This window comes from Ornithorhynchus anatinus, chromosome 12 (genome assembly GCF_004115215.2).
Source record: "Ornithorhynchus anatinus isolate Pmale09 chromosome 12, mOrnAna1.pri.v4, whole genome shotgun sequence".
In the NCBI taxonomy this organism is placed as follows: Eukaryota; Metazoa; Chordata; class Mammalia; order Monotremata; family Ornithorhynchidae; genus Ornithorhynchus; species Ornithorhynchus anatinus.
This window is the reverse complement of record NC_041739.1, coordinates 57,932,577-57,956,310: the sequence shown is the minus strand read 5'-3', so window position 1 is coordinate 57,956,310 and position 23,734 is coordinate 57,932,577. Positions and strand designations below refer to the sequence as shown.

The following is a 23,734-nucleotide window of genomic DNA, read 5'->3' as shown; positions in this document are numbered from 1 at the left end:
TTCCCCTATGTCTACCCCAGCGCTTAGAACAGTGCTCGGCACATAGTAAGCGCATAACAAATACCAACATTATTATTATTATTATTATTATTATTATTAATGCCTGACATTTTAATCCTGGGTTGTACGAATTTTGGTGGCCCTCTGTATTTCCGGGGAAGTGGGAAAAGATGACTGTGTAGTCATATAATTGCTGCCAAATGGGTTTCCTCTGTCTCTCACCTTGGTTCTGGGAGTGGGGTTCCAGTGAGAGGAAGAGTGGTACTTACTAAGCTCCTACTGTGTAGTAAGCACCCTACTAAGCTGTAGGGAGAAAAATACATGGGTGAGTCTGAGACATCTTTGTATTTATTGAGCGCTTACTGTGTGCGGAGCACTGTACAAAGCACTTGGGAGAGTGTAATATGAAAATAGACAGGTGGGGGTGAGAGTCAGAGTCAGATTCAGGGCATCAAACTGAGGCGATTGATTTTGCTGTCCTCACGATTGTGTTCTTGGCAGGGGACCCCGGGATTTGGGCCAAGGCGGTAGTGTGGTTCATTCATTCATTCGGTCAAATGTATTGAGCGCTTACTCTGTGCAAAGCACCATATTAAGTCCTTGGGAGAGTACAGTATAACAACAAACTGACACATTCCCTGCCCACAGCGAGCTGACAGTGCAGAGCTGTGGTCTTGGGGGTGGGAGTGTTGAGTTCGGGGACCATGTCTAACCTCATTCTCCTCTTACGTGCAGGAGACGGGGTTCCCACCGTGTTTGTGGCCGTGGCTGGGCGGAGCAATGGTTTGGGACCCGTGATGGCCGGCAACACCGCCTACCCAGTGGTCAACTGTCCTCCGCTCACAGCTGACTGGGGGGCCCAGGACGTCTGGTCTTCCCTCCGGTTGCCCAGTGGTAAGAAGAATAACAATAATTATGGTCTCGCAGTAACATTACTCACTGTGAAACTGTTTTTGTCGTTGGGGCGATGAACTTCCCTCTTTCTCAGAGGCAGATTTATTTGACTCTCGTGGCCTAGAGGAAAGGATCAGTCAGTCATTCAGTCGTATTTCCTGAGCACTTACCGTGCGCAGAGCACTGTACTAAGAGCTTGGGAGAGTTCAGTAAAAGAATAGAACAGACATGTTTCCTGCCCACAACGAACTTCGTCTAGAGGGGGAGATAGACATGAATAGAAATAAGTTACAGTTATGGACATAAGGGCTGTGGGTTGAGCCAGGGGTCGGCTCTAAAGGGTGTTTATCTTTACCCTAAAAAGGGTAAAATTGTGCCAGTGGTTTGAGGGTCCAGGGTCCTGCCTGTCATTAGTGTCGGGGGAAAGATGACTGCTCTGGAAATCGAGAGACCTGGAGCTGGCCAATGTGGGCAAAGATCGCACGTGGAATCGGCGACGTGCGGCCCCCTCGCCCACCTCCTGGCTCAGGGCACCCCTCGCCCCAGCGGGAACACCACGGGCAGGGCCGGGAATGTAAGGGTCAGGCTGCGCAAGCCATCGGTACTAGAATCAGCTCCCGTGCCAAGGGGTGTCAGATCCAAGGCTGGTCAGCGGGGCTGGGCGGTAGAGTGCGGAGGGCGGTATTCTCTACCTGAAAGGTTCCCTGGGGGATCTGGGCAGGGGAGCTTGAAGGCTAATGGAGCATGGGCGGCTTCTCCCCCGGGGAGTTGGGGCAACATGGGGAGCATTGAGTCACCACCAGACATGACAGCTCCACCCCCGAATCCCAGGGCGAGAACCACCAGGTCTGTCCGCCCACTTGCCCCATCTCTCTAATCCCAGCTCCGCCCCTTGTCTGCTGAGTGACCTCAGGCAAGTCACTTCACTTCCCTGTGCCTCAGTTCCTCATTTGTAAAATGGGGGTTAAGACTGCGAGCCCCATGTGGAACGGAGACTGTATCCAAACTTATTAGCTTGTGTCGACCCTAGCGCTTAGAACTGTGACGCTTAGTGAGCACCGAACAGATACTATATTAATAACTTCCCAAATGAGGGGAGTCTGCTTTTTTTAATGGTATTTAAGCGCTTCTTATGTGGTGGGGACTGTACGAAGCAGTTAATAGATACGAGTTAATCAGGTTCGACACGCTCCCATATCCCACATGGGGCTCACCATCTTAATCCCTATTTTACAGATGAATAATAATAATTGTGGTATTAAGCACTCACTATGTTTCAGGCACTGTTCTAAGCACTGGGGTAGATCCAAGCTAATCACAGTCCCCATCCCACTGACGAGGAAACTGAGGCCCAGTGACCTTGGGCAAGTCACTTCACTTCTCTGTGACCTCATCTGTCAAATGGGGATGAAGATTGTGAGCCCCACATGGGACAACCTAATTCCTTTCTATCTCCCCCAGCGCTTAGAACAGTGCTTGGCACATAGTAAGGGCTTAACAAATACCAGCACTATTATTATTAAAGTGACTTACCCATGGTCACCCAGCAGATAAGTGGCAGAGTTGGGGATTAGAACCCAAGTCCTTCTGATTCCCGGGCCCTTGTTCTATCACTTGGCCATGGGCACTGAAAAGTGAAGCGACTTGGCCAAGGTCCCACAGCAGACAGGTGGAGGAGCCAGGATTAGAACCAGGTCCTCGGGACTCCCAGGCCCGGGGTCTATCCGTTAGGCTACGCTGCCGTCGTCCGGGGAGCCGGATCCCCCATCCCGAGGCTCGCTTTCTGCCCCTCTGCAGGTCTCGGTTGCCCGACCATCCTCGCCCCAGAAGGGGCCGCCCAGTTCGCTGCCCAGGTTTTGGGGCTGAACAACCACCTGGTCTGGGCCAAGCTCCGAGCCAGCCTGCTGAACACCTGGATCGCCCTGAAGAAGGCCGACAGGGACCTCCGCACCTGAAGCCACCCAAGCCGCTCCCACAACCGCTCCCAATCGGAATGTGCTCCGGGATCCCAGCGATCGAGTTAAAAGATGCAGGCTACCGTACGGAAAATAAAAGCTACCGGTATATTGTGGGCAGGAAATGTGCCTGTTCTGTTGTTATACTCTCGTAAGCGCTCAATAAATACGACTGACCGACAAATGGTCCTTTGGGCTTTGGGGGGCCAGCAGGCGCTCTGGGGGATTCCTGTCCCCCAACGTTCTCCTGGAAGCGCGGCCATCCTGCCGGGACAGATCCCTGGAGGTGGGTCTTGGCGGGCGGATACCGTCACGGGTCGGGCACGTTGCATGTCAGGGCCAGGGCCGAGTGCCAGCCCCGCCACGGGGTACGACTGGTAGGGCGGCATTCCTGAGCTTCCAGCCTCCCAAGTGCTAAGCCGCAGGCCCGGACAGGTGGGGCCTCCGACGGCGGGCGGCCTCTCACGGCCTGCTTTCCAGGGATCCGTTCTTCTACGGCACCGCCCGCTTATTTGAGAAGCAGCGTGGCCTAGTGGAAAAGGGCACGGGCCTGGGAGTCGGAGGTTCTGGGTTCATAATAATAATTGTGGTATTTGTTAAGCGCTTACTACGTGCCAGGCACTGTACTAAATGGGTTCTAATCCCAGCTCTGCCAGTTGCTTCTCTGGGCAAGTCACTTCACTTCTCTGGGCCGCAGTTTCCTCAGCTGTAGATTGGAGACTCAGTACCTGTTCTACACATTGGACTGTGAGCCCCAGGTAGGATCTGGACTTCCTCTGACCTGGTTATCATATATCTACCCCAGCACTTGGCACATAGTAAGCACTTATTTTGAAAAAGGGATGGACACCATTGCTGTGACCTCCACACTGAAGTGGTCTGTTTGCGGGGAGGGGAGGGGTCAGTTGGCCAGCAGCTCCTTGACTAGCTTTTTTTTTTTCCTTTTTTTTTTTAGTTATATTTGTTAAGCACCAGGCACTGTAATAAGCACTGGGATAGCTACTTGGTAACCAGGTTGGATAGTCCCTGTCCCACATGACTTAAGAGGAGAACAGCTGTTGAATCCCCCTTTTACATTTGAGGGTCCCGAAGCTCAGAGAAGTTATGGGACTTGCCCAAAGTCACAAAGCAGACAAGTGTCAGAGTCAGAATTAGAACACAGGTCCTTTGACTCCCAAACCCATTCTCTTGTCACTAAGCTACATCGCTGTGATTGAAGTCACAGAGCTGATGTGAATTAAAGGCTTGAGTCTTGAATGAGACCGTGAGCCAAGGTGTATTTAAACTTCCATGTTTCCTCTTTGGAGGCTCAGTTGCTCTAGGAATATCAGCCTCATTTAACAAACTCTTAATTATGGCCTTTAAAAAACAAACAGCATTTGTTAAGTGCTTATTATGTGCCAGGCACTGTACTAAGCACCAGGGTAGACACAAGATAATCAGGTTGGACACAGTCCATGACCCTCAGGGGCTCGCAGTCTTAATCCCCATTATTCAGATGGGGTAGTGAAGTGACTTGCTCGTGGTCACACAGCAGACAACTGGTGGAGGCTGGATTAGAACTCGACTCCCAGGCCCGTGCTCTAACCACTGAACCACTCTCCTCATCCCCCGGCTCCTCACCCCAGCTTCCCCCAGTCAGTTGTAGGTTAACTTTCTCAGTCTTAGGGGTGGAGTTGGCAGAAGGACAATGCCACCATTGAGACAGCGTAGGGGTTAGCGTGCGGCTCTGGGAGTCAGAAGGTCATGGGTTCTAATCCTGCTCTGCCACTTGTGTGCTGTGTGACCTTGGGCAAGTCACTTCTCTGTGCGTCACCTCATCTGTAAAATGGGGATTGCGACTGGGAGCCCCAGGTGGGAGAGGGACTGCCTCCAACCCGAATTGCTTGTATCCACCATAACATCTAGCACAGAAAATGCTTAATAAATGCCATTATTATTATTGTTGTTGTTTGAGCACCTTCAGTTGCCCCAGCTAAAATGTCCAGATTCGGTTTTTGAAAGCATCTCCTATCCCTCAACTTGGAATTGCTTGTATCCACCCTAGCACCTAGCACAGTAAATGCTTAACAAATGCCATTATTATTATTGTTGTTTGAGCACCTTCGCTTGCCCCCAGCTAAAATGTCCAGATTCGGTTTTTGAAAGCATCTCCTATTCCTCAACTTGGATCTCGTCTGGATTACCTTCCTGGTTTGGGTGTCTTGAATAGGAGCAAACTAAAACCTTCCCGAAATGTCTTAATTTAGCTGTAGGACAAAAATCTGCAGTGACATACTAAGTCTTCAGCGAGCCCGGAAAGTTCCAGCACACAAGGTGAAAGGTTCAGTGTCAGCAATTCACCAAGGATGATGATCCTTTTACCCTTCAGTCAACTAAAGCTTACTAGACAACAGCTTCCCTAGGTGAAACTCTACCTTTAGCCTATTGATCAATCAGTGACCTATTAGGTTTCAATCTCAGTTGGACACTGGTTGGGTTGGTTAGTTTTACATCTCTGCTGATTAGTAATAATTATGGTGGAGGTCAGCACTGGCCTAGGGAGGAGATAATCAAATTATACCATCTCAGCCCGCAAAATATATATTTTGTTTGGAAACATGCCCAGCTGCGGGGCACTTTTCTATAACCGACACGTCTGCTGACCATCGGGGCTGTGGACAACTCCCCTCTAGACTGTGAGCCCGTCAATGGGCAGGGATTGTCTTTGTTAACCAATTGTACATTCCAAGTACAGTGCTCTGCACATAGTAAGCGCTCAATAAATACTATTGAATGAACTGTAAGCTCGCTGTGGGCAGGGAGCGTGGCCACCAACTCTGTCGTGATGCCTTTTTACTTGTTTCGTTGTCTGTCTCCCCCCTTCTAGACTGTGAGCCCTTTGTGGGCGGGGATTGTCTCTCCTTATTGCTGAATTGTACTTTCCAAGCGCTTACTACAGTGCTCTGCACACAGTAAGTGCTCAATAAATATGATTGAATGAATGCTCTCCCAAGCACTTTAATACAAAGTGTTTACTAAATACCGCTGAATGATTGTGGCCCCCACTCCTTTTTAAAAACTGGGTCATGGTATCATTGTAAACTAGTGTAGAAAAGAAGCAGCGTGTCTCAGTGGAAAAAGCACGGGCTTGGGAGTCAGAGGACATGGGTTCTAATCCTGCCTCTACCACCTGTCTGCTGTGTGACCTTGGGCAAAGCCATTTCACTTCTCTGTGCCTCAGTTATTTCATCTGTAAAATGAGGATTAGCATGGGACAACCTGATTACCTTGTATCAACCCCAGCGCTTAGAACAGTGCTCGGCACATAGTAAGCGCTTAACAAATACCATCATTATCAGAGAAGCAGCATGGCCTAGTTGCTAGAGCCTGGGCTTGGGAATCAGACAGTCATGGGTTCTAATCCCAGCTCTGCCACTTTTCTGCTGTGGGATCTTGGGCAAGTCCCTTCACTTCTGGGCCTCAGTTCCCTCATCTGTAAAATGGAGATTGAGATTGTGAGCCTCACGTGAAACAGGGACTGTCCAACCTAATTTGCTTGTATCCACCCCAGTGCTTAGTACAGTGTCTGGCACACAGAAAACACTTAACCAATACCACAATTACTGTTATGGTAATATAATAATATAATTGTAAAAATTGTCTTTGTTAAGTGCTTACTATTGTGCCAAACACTGTTCTAAGCACTGGGGTAGATACAAGGTAATCAAGTCAGACACAGCTGTTACTCAGAAGTGCACAAAGTCAGCTGACCTGTCGTTCTGAAATCCTCTACCTTTGCAAAATTACAGTTCCATTCACACATTCATTCCATTGCATTTATTAAAGTGCTTATTGTGTGCAGAGCACTGTACTAAGCGCTTGGGACAGAACAATGCAACCAGTATAATAGATTCCCTGTCCACAACTGGGCTTACAGTCTAGCAGTTTGGAGAATGAATTACAAGTAGTAGGCCTGATCCCTGCCCTCAGGGAGTTTACAATTGAGCAGTGAGAGTCTTATGGCCAAGCCCCTTTTTTAAAAATCTCTGGAGAATTTTGATTTTTGAAGTATACCATGTTGATCATATTGATCCCTGAGGTTTGTTCATGACAAGCACCACGAGTTAGAGAAATCTTTAAATCCCCTTCTGCTCGGTGGACTCTGTACCTTCTTTAACCCGACCCCCTGGTTCAGCCCCTTTATGGCATGGCTTTAAACTGGTTTTCCGTTCCCCAGCATTTCTCCTCGCGCAGTAGTTCACGAACCTGTTTCATGTTGGCGATGAAGGAGAAGCAGTATGGCCTCATGGATAGAGCACAGGCCTGGGACTCAGAAGGACCTGGGTGCCCCTCCCTGCTCTGCCATTTGTCTGCCCTGTGACCTTGGGCCAAGTCACTTCACTTCTCTGACCCTCAGTTCAATTATCTGTAAAATGGGGATGAAGCCTGGGAGCCTTATGTGGGAGAGGGGCTGGGTCCAACCCTCTTATTTTGTCTTACCGTAGTCCTTAGAAGAGTGCCTGGCACATAGTAAGTGCTTAATAAGTGCTTAGTACAGTGCTCTGCACATAGTAAACACTCAATAAATATGATGGAATGAATGACATAGCACAATTACGAGATATAGTACAAATAGCCTCCAGGCTAGTTCCTCCGCCTAGCATTCCTGCCTCCCAACAGAGCCATCTCCAGGGAACTCAAAGGGAATTGAACTCCAATTATGTTTTGAGTGGCCAGATGGAGGTTCTTGCAAGAAGTAACCATCAGGAGCCAAGTGTCCCTCAGCAGCTGATTCGCCTAGTACAGTGCTCTGCACATAGTAAGTGCTCAATAAATACTATTGAATGAATGAATGATTCCCCCACCCCACCTGTTGGCCCTAATTAGCTGACTGACCTTTAACTCTCATTATCTGTTCATCTACCTGGCCATGTATGATTGTTTCTCCTACTAAATGATTTTTAATGAACTAAATAAAGTACATAAATTAATTCCCTATGCCTCTCTCGTGTGCTTTGCCAGCCAAACTCAAGGCTGCCGATTGCGGGATCCTTGCAATGGCTCAGACTTTGTTTCTGCTTTGTTTTTTAAATGGTATTTGTTAATAATAATAATAATGTTGGTATTTGTTAAGTGTTTACTATGTGAAGAGCAATGTTCTAAGAGCTGGGGTAGATACAGGGTAATCTGGTTGTCCCATGTGAGGCTCACAGTCTTCATCCCCATTTTACAGATGAGGTATCTGAGGCACAGAGAAGTGACCTGCCCACAGTCACACAGCTGACAAGGGGCGGAGCAGAATTCGAACCCATGACATCTGACTCCCAAGCCCAGGTTCTTTCCACTGAGCCACGCTGCTTCTCTAAGCGCTTACTATGTGCCAAGCACTTTACTACGCACTGGGGTAGATACAAGCTAATCAGGTTGGTCACAGTCTATGTTCTACGTGGGGTTCACAGACTTAATCCCCATTTTACAGATGAGGGACAGGCACAGAGAAGTGAAGTGAGCTGCCTAACGTCACACAGCAGACAAGTGGGCTATTCCTCTCCCAACACATCTCACTACCCAGTCATCTGCCTGCATCTCTCATTTTGCAGAGAAACTTACTTGAGGCCCAATTAAAGCTTGTTTGCCCAAAGACTAAGTTATATTTTTTGTCACCCAACACATCTCACAACCCAGTCATCTGCCTGCTTCTCTCTCTGGGCAGAGAAACTTACTTGAGGCCCAATTAAAGCTTGTTTGCCTGTAGACTATGTTTTTTTCACCAGGAATACATTGCCAATAATCAACAGACTTGCTTCTTTTTTCTCCTGTGGCTCACCCTCCTGACTTCATCTTTGTTCTCCGGCCCCTCCCAGCAGGACAAGAGAGTCAGATCAAACATCTCACTTTGGTTATTTATTAATAGCTCTTGTCAGAGTTTGGGTTGCTAAAACAAGATTTTGGGAGTGTTTCCTAGTCAGTGGGCATTTACTGAGCCTTTACCGGGTGCAGAGCACTGTCCTGAGCACTTGGAAGATATAAGGCAAATTCCCTACCACAACGAGCTTACAGTTTAGAGGGGAAGACATGAATATATACAGTTTATAATATATAATTTATAGATATGTAGGTAAATGCTGTGGGGTTGAAGATGGGGCAAATATCAAATCAAGTGCAGAAGGGAGAGGGGGCTGGGGAAAAGAGAGTTTAATCTGGGAAGGCCTCTTAGAGGAGGTGGGAATTTAATAAGGCTGGTGGTCTGGCAAATGTGGAGGGGGAGGATGGGAGTAAGGGGTCAGTCTCTGGAGGATTAGGATAAAGGTCATCCCGACTCTGCCACTTGTCAGCTGTGTGACTGTGGGCAAGTCACTTAACTTCTCTGCGCCTCAGTTACCTCATCTGTAAAATGGGGATGAAGACTGTGAGCCTCACGTGGCACAACCTGATGACCCTCTATCTCCCCCAGTGCTTAGAACAGTGCTCTGCACATAGTAAGGGCTTACCAATACCACCATTATTATTATTATCAGTTTTGCCCTTAAGGATATCGTTGGTTACCTTTGAGGGGGCCGTTTCCTTGGAGTGAAAGGGGTGGATGCCAGATTGGAAGGGGTCAGGAAGAGAACTGGAGGAGAAGTAGTGGAGATAGCGGGTGTAAACAACTACGTATTGTCACCAGAAAATATAAAAGGAGGTCTGAAAGAATCTTCCTGGAGTTCGCTACCATATATTTGAAATTAACCTTTTGTTCTCGGTTCAGAAAGGGAAGAGTCCCGCTGCCAGTTTGGCTCACGACAGGTAAGGAATCTATGTGCGAGTGTCAGAACTGCTACCACATATTCGAAACTAACCTTTTGTTCTTGGTTTGGAAAGGGAAGAGTCCCGCTGCCAGTTCGGCTCACAACAGGTAAGGAATGCATGTCCAAGTGTCAGAACTGCTACCACATATTCGAAAATTAACCTTTTGTTCTCAGTTTGGGAAAGGGAAGAGTCCCGCTGCCAGTTCGGCTCACAACAGGTAAGGAATCTATGTGCGAGTGTCAGAACTGCTACCACATATTCGAAACTAACCTTTTGTTCTCGGTTTGGAAAGGGAAGAGTCCCGCTGCCAATTCTGCTCACGACAGGTAAGGAATGCATGTCCGACTGTCAGAACTGCTACCATATATTCGAAATTAACCTTTGGATCTCAGTTCGGAAAGGGAAGAGTCCCGCTGTCAGTTTGGCTCACAACAGGTAAAGAATCTATGTGCGAGTGTCAGAACTTCTACCACATATTCGAAAATTAACCTTTTGTTCTCACCTCGGAAAGGGAAGAGTCCCGCTGCCAGTTCTGCTCATGACAGGTAAAGAATGTATGTCCGAATGTCAGAACTGCTACCACATATTCAAAATTAACCTTTTGTTCTCGGCTTGGAAAGGGAAGAGTCCCGCTGCCAGTTCGGCCCAAAACAAGTGAGGAATGTATGTCCGAATGTCAGAACTACTCCCGCATATTCGAAATTAACCTTTGGTTCTCGGTTTGGAAATGGAAGAGTCCCGCTGCCAGGTCGGCTCACGGACAGGTAAGGAATCTAGGTCCGAGTGTCAGAACTGCTACCGCATATTAGAAAATTAACCTTTTGTTGTCGGGTCGGAAAGGGAAGAGTCCCACTGCCAGTTCTGCTCATGACATGTAAAGAATGAATGTACGAATGTCAGAACTGCTACCGCATATTCGAAATTAACCTTTTATTCTCGGTTCGGAAAGGGAAGAGTCCCGCTGCCAGTTAGGCTCACAACAGGTAAGGAATCTAGGTCCGAGTGTCAGAACTGCTACCGCATATTCGAAAATTAACCTTTTGTTGTCGGGTCGGAAAGGGAAGAGTCCCACTGCCAGTTCTGCTCATGACATGTAAAGAATGTATGTACGAATGTCAGAACTGCTACCGCATATTCGAAATGAACCTTTTATTCTCGGTTCAGAAAGGGAAGAGTCCCACTGCCAGTTCGGCTCATGACATGTAAAGAATGTATGTACGAATGTCAGAACTGCTACCGCATATTCAAAATTAACCTTTTATTCTCGGTTCGGAAAGGGAAGAGTCCCGCTGCCAGTTCGGCTCACAACAGGTAAGGAATCTAGGTCCGACTGTCAGAACTGCTACCATATATTCGAAATTAACCTTTTGTTCTTGGTTCGGAAAGGGAAGAGTCCCGCTGTCAGTTTGGCTCACAACAGGTAAAGAATCTATGTGCGAGTGTCAGAACTGCTACCACATATTCGAAAATTAACCTTTTGTTCTCGGCTTGGAAAGGGAAGAGTCCCGCTGCCAGTTCTGCTCACGACAGGTAAGGAATCTAGGTCCGAGTGTCAGAACTGCTACCACGTATTCGAAATGAACCTTTTGTTCTCGGTTCAGAAAGGGAAGAGTCCCGCTGCCAGTTCGGCTCACGACAGGTAAGGAATCTAGGTCCGAGTGTCAGAACTGCTACCACGTATTCGAAATGAACCTTTTGTTCTCGGTTCAGAAAAGGAAGAGTCCCGCTGCCAGTTCGGCTCACAACAAGTAAGGAATCTAGGTCCGAGTGTCAGAACTGCTACCACATATTCAAAAATTAACCTTTTGTTCTCGGTTTGGAAAGGGAAGAGTCCCGCTGTCAGTTCGGCTCACAACAGGTAAGGAATCTAGGTCCGAGTGTCAGAACTGCTACCACATATTCGAAAATTAACCTTTTGTTCTCGGTTCGGAAAGGGAAGAGTCCCGCGGCCAGTTCGGCCCACAACAAGTAAGGAATCTATGTCCGAGTGTCAGAACTGCTACCACATATTCGAAATTAACCTTTTGTTCTCGGCTCGGAAAGGGAAGAGTCCCGCTGTCAGTTTGGCTCACAACAGGTAAAGAATCTATGTGCGAGTGTTAGAACTGCTACCACATATTCGAAATTAACCTTTTGTTCTCGGTTCGGAAGAGTCCCGCTGCCAATTCTGCTCACGACAGGTAAGGAATGTATGTCCGACTGTCAGAACTGCTACCACATAATCGTAATTAACCTTTTGTTCTCGGTTCAGAAAGGGAAGAGTCCCGCTGCCAGTTCTGCTCACCACAGGTAAGGAATGTATGTCCGACTGTCAGAACTGCTACCACATATTCAAAATTAACCTTTTGTTCTCGGTTCGGAAAGAGAAGAGTCCCGCTGCCAGTTCGGCCCAAAACAAGTAAGGAATCTATGTCCGAATGTCAGAACTGCTACCGCACATTCGAAAATTAACCATTTGTTCTCGGCTCGGAAAGGGGAGGGTCCCTCTGCCAGTTCGGCTCACGACAGGTAAGGAATCTAGGTCCGAGTGTCATAACTGCTACCACATATTCAAAATTAACCTTTTATTCTCGGGTCAGAAAGGGAAGAGTCCCGCTGCCAGTTCAGCTCACAACAGGTAAGGAATCTATGTGCGAGTGTCAGAACTGCTACCACATATTCGAAATTAACCTTTTGTTCTCGGTTCAGAAAGGGAAGAGTCCCACTGCCAGTTCTGCGCACGACAGGTAAGGAATCTAGGTCCGAGTGTCACAACTGCTACCACATATTCAAAATTAACCTTTGGTTCTCGGTTCGGAAGGGGAAAAGTCCCACTGCCAGTTCGGCCCAAAACAAGTAAGGAATGTATGTCCGAGTATCAGAACTGCTACCGCATATTCGAAAATTAACCTTTTATTCTCGGTTTGGAAAGGGAAGAGTCCCGTTGCCAGTTTGGCTCACAACAGGTAAGGAATCCAGGTCCTACTGACAGAACTGCTACCATATATTCGAAATTAACCTTTTGTTCTCGGTTCAGAAAGGGAAGAGTCCCACTGCCAGTTCTGCGCACGACTGGTAAGGAATCTAGGTCCGAGTATCAGAACTGCTACCACATATTCGAAATTAACCTTTTGTTCTCGGTTCAGAAAGGGAAGAGTCCCGCTGCCAGTTCGGCTCACAACAAGTAAGGAATCTATGTCTGAGTGTCAGAACTGCTACCACATATTCGAAACTAACCTTTTGTTCCCGGTTTGGGAAAGGGAAGAGTCCCGCTGCCAGTTCTGCTCACGAAAGGTAACGAATGCATGTCCAAGTGTCAGAACTGCTAACACATATTCGAAATTAACCTTTTGTTCTCGGTTCGGAAAGAGAAGAGTCCCGCTGCCAGTTCGGCTCACGACAAGTAAGGAATGTATGTCCGACTGTCAGAACGGCTACCATATATTCGAAATTAACCTTTTGTTCTTGGTTCGGAAGAGTCCCGCTGCCAGTTCTGCTCACAACAGGTAAGGAATGTATGTCCGACTATCAGAACTGCTACCACATATTCAAAATTAACCTTTTGTTCTCTGTTCGGAAAGGGAAGAGTCCCGCTGCCAGTTAAGCTCACGACAGGTAAGGAAACTAGGTCCGAGTGTCAGAACTGCTACCACATATTCGAAATTAACCTTTTATTCTCGGGTCAGAAAGGGAAGAGTCCCGCTGCCAGTTCAGCTCACAACAGGTAAGGAATCTATGTGCGAGTGTCAGAACTGCTACCACATATTCAAAATTAACCTTTTGTTCTCAGTTCGGAAGAGTCCCGCTGCCAATTCTGCTCACGACAGGTAAGGAATCTAGGTCCGAGTGTCAGAACTTCTACCACATATTCAAAATTAACCTTTTGTTCTTGGTTCGGAAGAGTCCGGCTGCCAGTTCTGCTCACGACAGGTAAGGAATACAGGTCCGAGTGTCAGAACTGCTACCACATATTCAAAATTAACCTTTTATTCTCGGGTTGGAAAGGGAAGAGTCCCGCTGCCAGTTAAGCTCACAACAGGTAAGGAATCTATGTGCGAGTGTCAGAACTGCTACCATATATTCGAAATTAACCTTTTGTTCTCGGTTCGGAAAGGGAAGAGTCCCGCTGTCAGTTTGGCTCACAACAGGTAAAGAATCTATGTGCGAGTGTCAGAACTGCTACCACATATTCAAAAATTAACCTTTTGTTCTCGGCTTGGAAAGGGAAGAGTCCCGCTGCCAGTTCGGCTCACGACAGGTAAGGAATCTAGGTCTGAGTGTCAGAACTGCTACCACATATTCGAAACTAACCTTTTGTTCTCGGCTTGGAAAGGGAAGAGTCCCGCTGCCAGTTCGGCTCACGACAGGTAAGGAATCTAGGTCTGAGTGTCAGAACTGCTACCACGTATTCGAAATGAACCTTTTGTTCTCGGTTCAGAAAAGGAAGAGTCCCGCTGCCAGTTCGGCTCACAACAAGTAAGGAATCTAGGTCCGAGTGTCAGAACTGCTACCACATATTCAAAAATTAACCTTTTGTTCTCGGGTCGGAAAGGGAAGAGTCCCGCTGTCAGTTCGGCTCACAACAGGTAAGGAATCTAGGTCCGAGTGTCAGAACTGCTACCACATATTCGAAAATTAACCTTTTGTTCTCGGTTCGGAAAGGGAAGAGTCCCGCGGCCAGTTCGGCCCACAACAAGTAAGGAATCTATGTCCGAGTGTCAGAACTGCTACCACATATTCAAAATTAACCTTTTGTTCTCGGCTCGGAAAGGGAAGAGTCCCGCTGTCAGTTCGGCTCACGACAGGTAAGGGTCTAGGTCCGAGTGTTAGAACTGCTACCACATATTCAAAATTAACCTTTTGTTCCCGGTTCGGAAGAGTCCTGCTGCCAGTTCTGCTCACGACAGGTAAGGAATCTAGGTCTGTGTGTCAGAACTGCTACCACATATTCGAAATTAACCTTTGGTTCTCGGTTCGGAAGGGGAAAAGTCCCGCTGCCAGTTCGGCTCACAACAAGTAAGGAATCTATGTCCGAGTGTCAGAACTGCTACCACATATTCGAAACTAACCTTTTGTTCTCGGCTCGGAAAGGGAAGAGTCCCGCTGCCAGTTCTGCTCACAACAGGTAAGGAATCTAGGTCCTACTGACAGAACTGCTATCATATATTAGAAATTAACCTTTTGTTCTCGGTTCAGAAAGGGAAGAGTCCCACTGCCAGTTCTGCGCACGACAGGTAAGGAATCTAGGTCCGAGTGTCACAACTGCTACCACATATTCAAAATTAACTTTTGGCTCTTGGTTAGGAAAGGGAAGAGTCCCGCTACCAGTTCGGCCCACAACAAGTAAGGAATCTAGGTCCGAGTGTCAGAACTGCTACCACATATTCAAAATTAACCTTTTATTCTCGGGTCGGAAAGGGAAGAGTCGCGCTGCCAGTTCAGCTCACAACAGGTAAGGAAACTATGTGCAAGTGTCAGAACTGCTACCACATATTCAAAATTAACCTTTTGTTCTCGGCTCGGAAAGGGAAGCGTTCCGCTATCAGTTTGGCTCACGACAGGTAAGGAATCTAGGTCTGAGTGTCAGAACTGCTACCACATATTCGAAACTTACCTTTTGTTCTCGGTTTGGAAAGGGATGAGTCCCGCTGCCAATTCTGCTCAGGACAGGTAAGGAATGCATGTCCGACTGTCAGAACTGCTACCATATATTCGAAATTAACCTTTGGATCTCAGTTCGGAAAGGGAAGAGTCCCGCTGTCAGTTTGGCTCACAACAGGTAAAGAATCTATGTGCGAGTGTCAGAACTTCTACCACATATTCGAAAATTAACCTTTTGTTCTCACCTCGGAAAGGGAAGAGTCCCGCTGCCAGTTCTGCTCATGACAGGTAAAGAATGTATGTCCGAATGTCAGAACTGCTACCACATATTCAAAATTAACCTTTTGTTCTCGGCTTGGAAAGGGAAGAGTCCCGCTGCCAGTTCGGCCCAAAACAAGTGAGGAATGTATGTCCGAATGTCAGAACTACTCCCGCATATTCGAAATTAACCTTTGGTTCTCGGTTTGGAAATGGAAGAGTCCCGCTGCCAGGTCAGCTCACGACAGGTAAGGAATCTAGGTCCGAGTGTCAGAACTGCTACCGCATATTCGAAAATTAACCTTTTGTTGTCGGGTCGGAAAGGGAAGAGTCCCACTGCCAGTTCTGCTCATGACATGTAAAGAATGTACGTACGAATGTCAGAACTGCTACTGCATATTCAAAATTAACCTTTTATTCTCGGTTCAGAAGGGGAAGAGTCCCGCTGCCAGTTCGGCTCACAACAGGTAAGGAATCTAGGTCCGACTGTCAGAACTGCTACCACATATTCGAAAATTAACCTTTTGTTCTCGGTTCGGAAAGGGAAGAGTCCCACTGCCAGTTCGGCTCACGACAGGTAAGGGTCTAGGTCCGAGTGTCAGAACTGCTACCACATATTCAAAATTAACCTTTTGTTCTCGGCTCGGAAAGGGAAGAGTCCCGCTGTCGGTTTGGCTCACAACAGGTAAAGAATCTATGTGCGAGTGTTAGAACTGCTACCACATATTCGAAATTAACCTTTTGTTCTCGGTTCGGAAGAGTCCCGCTGCCAGTTCTGCTCACGACAGGTAAGGAATGTATGTCCGACTGTCAGAACTGCTACCACATAATCGTAATTAACCTTTTGTTCTCGGTTCAGAAAGGGAAGAGTCCCGCTGCCAGTTCTGCTCACCACAGGTAAGGAATGTATGTCCGACTGTCAGAACTGCTACCACATATTCAAAATTAACCTTTTATTCTCGGGTCGGAAAGGGAAGAGTCCCGCTGCCAGTTCAGCTCACAACAGGTAAGGAATCTATGTGCGAGTGTCAGAACTGCTACCACATATTCGAAATTAACCTTTTGTTCTCGGGTCGGAAAGGGAAGAGTCCCGCTGCCAGTTCAGCTCACAACAGGTAAGGAATCTATGTGCGAGTGTCAGAACTGCTACCACATATTCGAAATTAATCTTTTGTTCTCTGTTCAGAAAGGGAAGAGCCCCGCTGCCAGTTCGGCCCAAAACAAGTAAGGAATGTATGTCCGAATGTCAGAACTGCTACCGCACATTCGAAAATTAACCTTTTGTTCTCGGCTCGGAAAGGGAAGGGTCCCGCTGCCAGTTCGGCTCACGACAGGTAAGGGTCTAGGTCCGAGTGTCAGAATTGCTACCACATATTCGAAATTAACCTTTTGTTCTCGGTTCGGAAGAGTCCCGCTGCCAATTCTGCTCACGACAGGTAAGGAATCTAGGACTGTGTGTCAGAACTGCTACCACATATTCGAAATTAACCTGTGGTTCTCGGTTCAGAAGGGGAACAGTCCCGCTGCCAGTTCGGCTCACAACAAGTAAGGAATCTATGTCCGAGTGACAGAACTGCTACCACATATTCGAAACTAACCTTTTGTTCTCGGTTTGGAAAGGGAAGAGTCCCGCTGCCAGTTCTGCTCACAACAGGTAAGGAATCTAGGTCCTACTGACAGAACTGCTATCATATATTAGAAATTAACCTTTTGTTCTCGGTTCAGAAAGGGAAGAGTCCCACTGCCAGTTCTGCGCACGACAGGTAAGGAATCTAGGTCCGAGTGTCAGAACTGCTACCACATATTCAAAATTAACTTTTGGCTCTCGGTTAGGAAAGGGAAGAGTCCCGCGGCCAGTTCGGCCCACAACAAGTAAGGAATCTAGGTCCGAGTGTCAGAACTGCTACCACATATTCAAAATTAACCTTTTATTCTCGGGTCGGAAAGGGAAGAGTCCCGCTGCCAGTTCAGCTCACAACAGGTAAGGAAACTATGTGCAAGTGTCAGAACTGCTACCACATATTCAAAATTAACCTTTTGTTCTCGGCTCGGAAAGGGAAGCGTTCCGCTATCAGTTTGGCTCACGACAGGTAAGGAATCTAGGTCTGAGTGTCAGAACTGCTACCACATATTTGAAACTAACCTTTTGTTCTCATTTTGGAAAGGGAAGAGTCCCGCTGCCAATTCTGCTCAGGACAGGTAAGGAATGCATGTCCGACTGTCAGAACTGCTACCATATATTCGAAATTAACCTTTGGATCTCAGTTCGGAAAGGGAAGAGTCCCGCTGTCAGTTTGGCTCACAACAGGTAAAGAATCTATGTGCGAGTGTCAGAACTTCTACCACATATTCGAAAATTAACCTTTTGTTCTCAGCTCGGAAAGGGAAGAGTCCCGCTGCCAGTTCTGCTCATGACAGGTAAAGAATGTATGTCCGAATGTCAGAACTGCTACCACATATTCAAAATTAACCTTTTGTTCTCGGCTTGGAAAGGGAAGAGTCCCGCTGCCAGTTCGGCCCAAAACAAGTGAGGAATGTATGTCCGAATGTCAGAACTACTCCCGCATATTCGAAATTAACCTTTGGTTCTCGGTTTGGAAATGGAAGAGTCCCGCTGCCAGGTCAGCTCACGACAGGTAAGGAATCTAGGTCCGAGTGTCAGAACTGCTACCGCATATTCGAAAATTAACCTTTTGTTGTCGGGTCGGAAAGGGAAGAGTCCCACTGCCAGTTCTGCTCATGACATGTAAAGAATGTATGTACGAATGTCAGAACTGCTACTGCATATTCGAAATTAACCTTTTATTCTCGGTTCGGAAAGGGAAGAGTCCCGCTGCCAGTTCGGCTCACAACAGGTAAGGAATCTAGGTCCGACTGTCAGAACTGCTACCGCATATTCGAAAATTAACCTTTTGTTGTCGGGTCGGAAAGAGAAGAGTCCCACTGCCAGTTCTGCTCATGACATGTAAAGAATGTATGTACGAATGTCAGAACTGCTACCGCATATTTGAAATGAACCTTTTATTCTCGGTTCGGAAAGGGAAGAGTCCCGCTGCCAGTTCGGCTCACAACAGGTAAGGAATCTAGGTCCGAGTGTCAGAACTGCTACCGCATATTCGAAAATTAACCTTTTGTTGTCGGGTCGGAAAGAGAAGAGTCCCACTGCCAGTTCGGCTCATGACATGTAAAGAATGTATGTACGAATGTCAGAACTGCTACCGCATATTCGAAATTAACCTTTTATTCTCAGTTCGGAAAGGGAAGAGTCCCGCTGCCAGTTCGGCTCACAACAGGTAAGGAATCTAGGTCCGACTGTCAGAACTGCTACCATATATTCGAAATTAACCTTTTGTTCTTGGTTCGGAAAGGGAAGAGTCCCGCTGTCAGTTTGGCTCACAACAGGTAAAGAATCTATGTGCGAGTGTCAGAACTGCTACCACATATTCAAAAATTAACCTTTTGTTCTCGGTTCGGAAAGAGAAGAGTCCCGCTGCCAGTTCGGCTCACAACAAGTAAGGAATCTATGTCTGAGTGTCAGAACTGCTACCACATATTCGAAACTAACCTTTTGTTCCCGGTTTGGGAAAGGGAAGAGTCCCGCTGCCAGTTCTGCTCACGACAGGTAACGAATGCATGTCCAAGTGTCAGAACTGCTAACACATATTCGAAATTAACCTTTTGTTCTCGGTTCGGAAAGAGAAGAGTCCCGCTGCCAGTTCGGCTCACGACAAGTAAGGAATGTATGTCCGACTGTCAGAACGGCTACCATATATTCGAAATTAACCTTTTGTTCTCGGTTCGGAAGAGTCCCGCTGCCAGTTCTGCTCACAACAGGTAAGGAATGTATGTCCGACTATCAGAACTGCTACCACATATTCAAAATTAACCTTTTGTTCTCTGTTCGGAAAGGGAAGAGTCCCGCTGCCAGTTCAGCTCACGACAGGTAAGGAAACTAGGTCCGAGTGTCAGAACTGCTACCACATATTCGAAATTAACCTTTTATTCTCGGGTCAGAAAGGGAAGAGTCCCGCTGCCAGTTCAGCTCACAACAGGTAAGGAATCTATGTGCGAGTGTCAGAACTGCTACCACTTATTCAACATTAACCTTTTGTTCTCGGTTCAGAAGAGTCCGGCTGCCAGTTCTGCTCACGACAGGTAAGGAATCTAGGTCCGAGTGTCAGAACTGCTACCACATATTCGAAATTAACCTTTTGTTCTCGGGTCGGAAAGGGAAGAGTCCCACTGCCAGTTCAGCTCACAACAGGTAAGGAATCTATGTGCGAGTGTCAGAACTGCTACCACATATTCGAAATTAATCTTTTGTTCTCTGTTCAGAAAGGGAAGAGTCCCGCTGCCAGTTCGGCCCAAAACAAGTAAGGAATGTATGTCCGAATGTCAGAACAGCTACCGCACATTCGAAAATTAACCTTTTGTTCTCGGCTCGGAAAGGGAAGGGTCCCGCTGCCAGTTCGGCTCACGACAGGTAAGGGTCTAGGTCCGAGTGTCAGAATTGCTACCACATATTCGAAATTAACCTTTTGTTCTCGGTTCGGAAGAGTCCTGCTGCCAGTTCTGCTCACGACAGGTAAGGAATCTAGGTCTGTGTGTCAGAACTGCTACCACATATTCGAAATTAACCTTTGGTTCTTGGTTCGGAAGGGGAAAAGTCCCGCTGCCTGTTCGGCTCACAACAAGTAAGGAATCTATGTCCGAGTGTCAGAACTGCTACCACATATTCGAAACTAACCTTTTGTTCTCGGTTTGGAAAGGGAAGAGTCCCGCTGCCAGTTCTGCTCACAACAGGTAAGGAATCTAGGTCCTACTGACAGAACTGCTATCGTATATTAGAAATTAACCTTTTGTTCTCGGCTGGGAAAGGGAAGAGTCCCGCTGTCAGTTTGGCTCACAACAGGTAAAGAATCTATGTGCAAGTGTCAGAACTGCTACCACAATCGAAAATTAACCTTTTGTTCTCGGTTCGGAAAGGGAAGAGTCCCACTGCCAGTTCTGCGCACGACAGGTAAGGAATCTAGGTCCGAGTGTCAGAACTGCTACCGCATATTCGAAAATTAACCTTTTGTTCTCTGCTCAGAAAGGGAAGAGTCCCGCTGCCAGTTCTGCTCATGACAGGTAAGGAATCTAGGTCCGACTGTCAGAACTGCTACCATATATTAGAAATTAACCTTTTGTTCTCGGTTCAGAAAGGGAAGAGTCCGCTGCCAGTTCGGCTCACAACAGGTAAGGAATGTATGTCAGAGAGTCAGAACTCACGTTTTTGTGGAACGCACCCTGATTTCCCCTCCCTTCAGTCACTCAGTGTAGATTCCTACCTTCAGAACGGCCCTGTAGTTTGGGCTATTTGATGGCCTAGCCGAAAGATCACAGTAGACCTTGCTTTTAGTTCCGGCTCTGCCCCTTCTGCTTGCTGCAGGATCTCAGGTGGGTCATTTCTCCGGGCCTCGGTTTCCTCATCTGTAAAATGGGGATAAGATAGCTGTTCTCCCACCCTCTGTGACTGTGAGCTGTGTGAAGAGACTGTCAGCTGTCATTATCTTGAATGTACCCTAGGGGTCAAAACAAACACACACAAACCCCTCTCTCTCCATCCCCCCACCCCTGAACTTCCAAAATAAGAATTAGGATCATGACCTCTGATTATCTATGGATTTTGCACCTAGCAGATTATCGTCTATGGGCCTCCCTCCCTGCACTCCGTGACCCTCCCAAGAGACTATTGCCCTCTTAAGCTCACTCAATCGGTGTTATTTAGTGAATGCTTGTCTGTGTGGAGAGCACTGTATTAATGGCATGGGAGAATAGATTATAATAATGTTGGTATTTGTTAAGCGCTTATTATGTGCAGAGCACTGTTCTAACCGCTGGGGTAAACACAGGGGAATCAGGTTGTCCCACGTGGGGCTCACAGTCTTAATCCCCATTTTACAGATGAGGGAACTGAGGCACAGAGAAGTTAAGTGACTTGCCCAGAGTCACACAGCTGACAAGTGGCAGAGCTGGGATTTGAACTCATGAGCCCCGACTCCAAAGCCCGTGCTCTTTCCACTGCGCCACGCTGCTCCTCTAAGATTATAAGATTATAAGAGTTGGTAGGCACGTTCCCTGCCCATGAGGCAATTACAGCCTAGAGGGGGAGACGTCCTTTAAAATAAATTAGGGCTACGGATGTTTGTGCCGTGGGGGAACCGCCACTGCAGGCTTGTTTCCTCACTTCTCCCGGAGGGCTTCCCTCCTTCTTTGCCTCTAACGGCCACCGAGATGCCGCTGCTGTGTCCATGTTCATACCCCTCCCCAACTTCAATCAGTGGTATTTACTGAGCACCTTCTGTGGGCCGAGCACTGTACTAAGCGCTTGAGAGAGTACAATATAACAGAGTTGGTAGACGCGTTCCCTGCCCACTGCAAGCTCACCGTCTGGAAGCAAAGCAGGCCTCCAGCCCTCCCCAAAACACATCACTCTGCTCTGAGACTCCGTGGGCCAGAGGGTCAAACCCAGCAAAGAGAGAAGCAACATGACAATAATAATAATGTTGGTATTTAAGCACTTACTATGTGCAGAGCACTGTTCTAAGAGCTGGGGTAATCAGGTTGTCCCACATGAGGCTCACAGTCTTAATTCCCATTTTACAGATGCGGTAACTGAGGCACAGAGAAGTCAAGTGACTTGCCCAAAGTCACAGAGCTGCCAAGTGGCAGAGCTGGGATTCGACCCCATGACCTCTGACTCCCAAGCCCATGCTCTTTCCACCAAGTCACCCTGCTTCTCGACAGAACCTGGAAGTCAGAATGTCATGGGTTTTAATCCCCGCTCTGCCACTTGACTGCTGTGTGACCTTGAGCTAGTCTCTTCACTCTCTGTACCTCAGTTACCTCATCTGTAAAATGGGGATTGAGACTGTGAGCCCTATCTGGGACAGAGACTCCATTTGCTTGTATCCACTCCAGTGCTTAGTACAGTGCCTGGCACATACTAAGCACTTAAATACCATCATTATTAGAAGCAACATGGCTTAGTGGAAAGAGCCCGGGTTTGGGAGTCAGAGGACATGGGTTCTAATCCCTACTCCGCCACTTATCAGCTGTGTGACTTTGGGCAAGTCGCCTAACTTCTCTGTGCCTCAGTTACCTCATCTACAAAATGGGGATGAAGACTTGTGAGCCCCACGTGGGTCCACCTGATTACCTTGTATCTCCCCCAGAGCTTAGAACAGTGCTCGGCACATAGTAAGCACTTAACAAATCATTATTATTATTTTTATCATCTCAAAAAGTTTGGAGTGGAATGGTAGGAGGGAGATGGTGATAACTGGAAGGAACCATGGGGTCAAGGGAGAGTTAATTTTAGGACCGGGGAGATGTGAGAATTTTTGAAAGCAGTGGGGAAGAAGCCATCGATTTGCACTAGGCCATGTGGGGCTTCTGACGGTAATAATAATAATAATGGTATTTTTTTAAGCACTTACTATGTGCAAAGCACCGTTCTAAGTGCTGGGGGGTGGTACAAGGTGATCAGGTTGTCCCACGTGGGGCTCACAGTCTTAATCCCCATTTTACAGATGAGGGAACTGAGGCAGAGACATAAAGTGACTTGAGCAAAGTCACACAGCTGACAAGCAGCAGAACTGGGATTAGAACCCATGACCTCTAACTCCCAAGCCCGGGCTCTTTCCACTGAGCCACGTTCCCTCAGTGAGGTGTGTTTACTAGATGAGAACTCCCAAGGAGAAACCACCTCATTGCAATTGTCCTCTGATCGTCTCTAGGAATCAGAGGAAAGACATCCGAGGCAGGGGGAAGAACTTGGGAGGTGGGAAGGGATGCGGGAATTTTCCCACTGCAAACTCCAGTACGAGTTCAGTTTTTTCCAGATGGAGGAACTTAGCGGGTTTTCAGCGAGGGTTCAACCCGGACGCCCCGTCTCACAGGGAAAAGGGTTGGGAACGGAAAGGGAAATTGGGAGAGAAACAGTGTTGATCGCAGCCTGGGGGCGACGCCGATCAAATCCAGATTCGGCCTGAACCTGGGCATCCCCAAACTACAAGCCAGGGTAGGGAGGGAACCCAGATGTTCCAACATACCTTTGTCCTGCGAATGGGTCGGCAAACTTCATCTGGCACAGCTGCAGCGAAAAAGAGGTGGGAGGGTCTCCTCGGCCCTTCCTAGGGCATTCGGGACCCTACCTCTCCGTCCCGAAATCGCACCCAATCCCCCCCACCACCACTCTCGTTCTTCAAAGCTGCCGTCTTCCCACTGAACAG

The 23,734-nt window shown here is 47.6% G+C and overlaps 1 protein-coding gene across 1 annotated transcript in view; it reads left to right on the top strand.

Annotated features, from left to right (window-relative positions):
* Positions 1–3,033, top strand: part of LOC100086365 (phosphoribosylaminoimidazole carboxylase and phosphoribosylaminoimidazolesuccinocarboxamide synthase) — a 44,459-nt gene extending 41,426 nt beyond the window's left edge. Inside the window, exons 18-19 of the mRNA XM_029077139.1 lie at positions 736–894; positions 2,692–3,033. Coding sequence (XP_028932972.1) covers positions 736–894; positions 2,692–2,849 — 317 coding nt within the window. The 3' untranslated portion in view covers positions 2,850–3,033. The remainder of the gene's footprint in view (positions 1–735; positions 895–2,691) is intronic.
* The last annotated feature ends 20,701 nt before the right edge of the window (positions 3,034–23,734 follow it).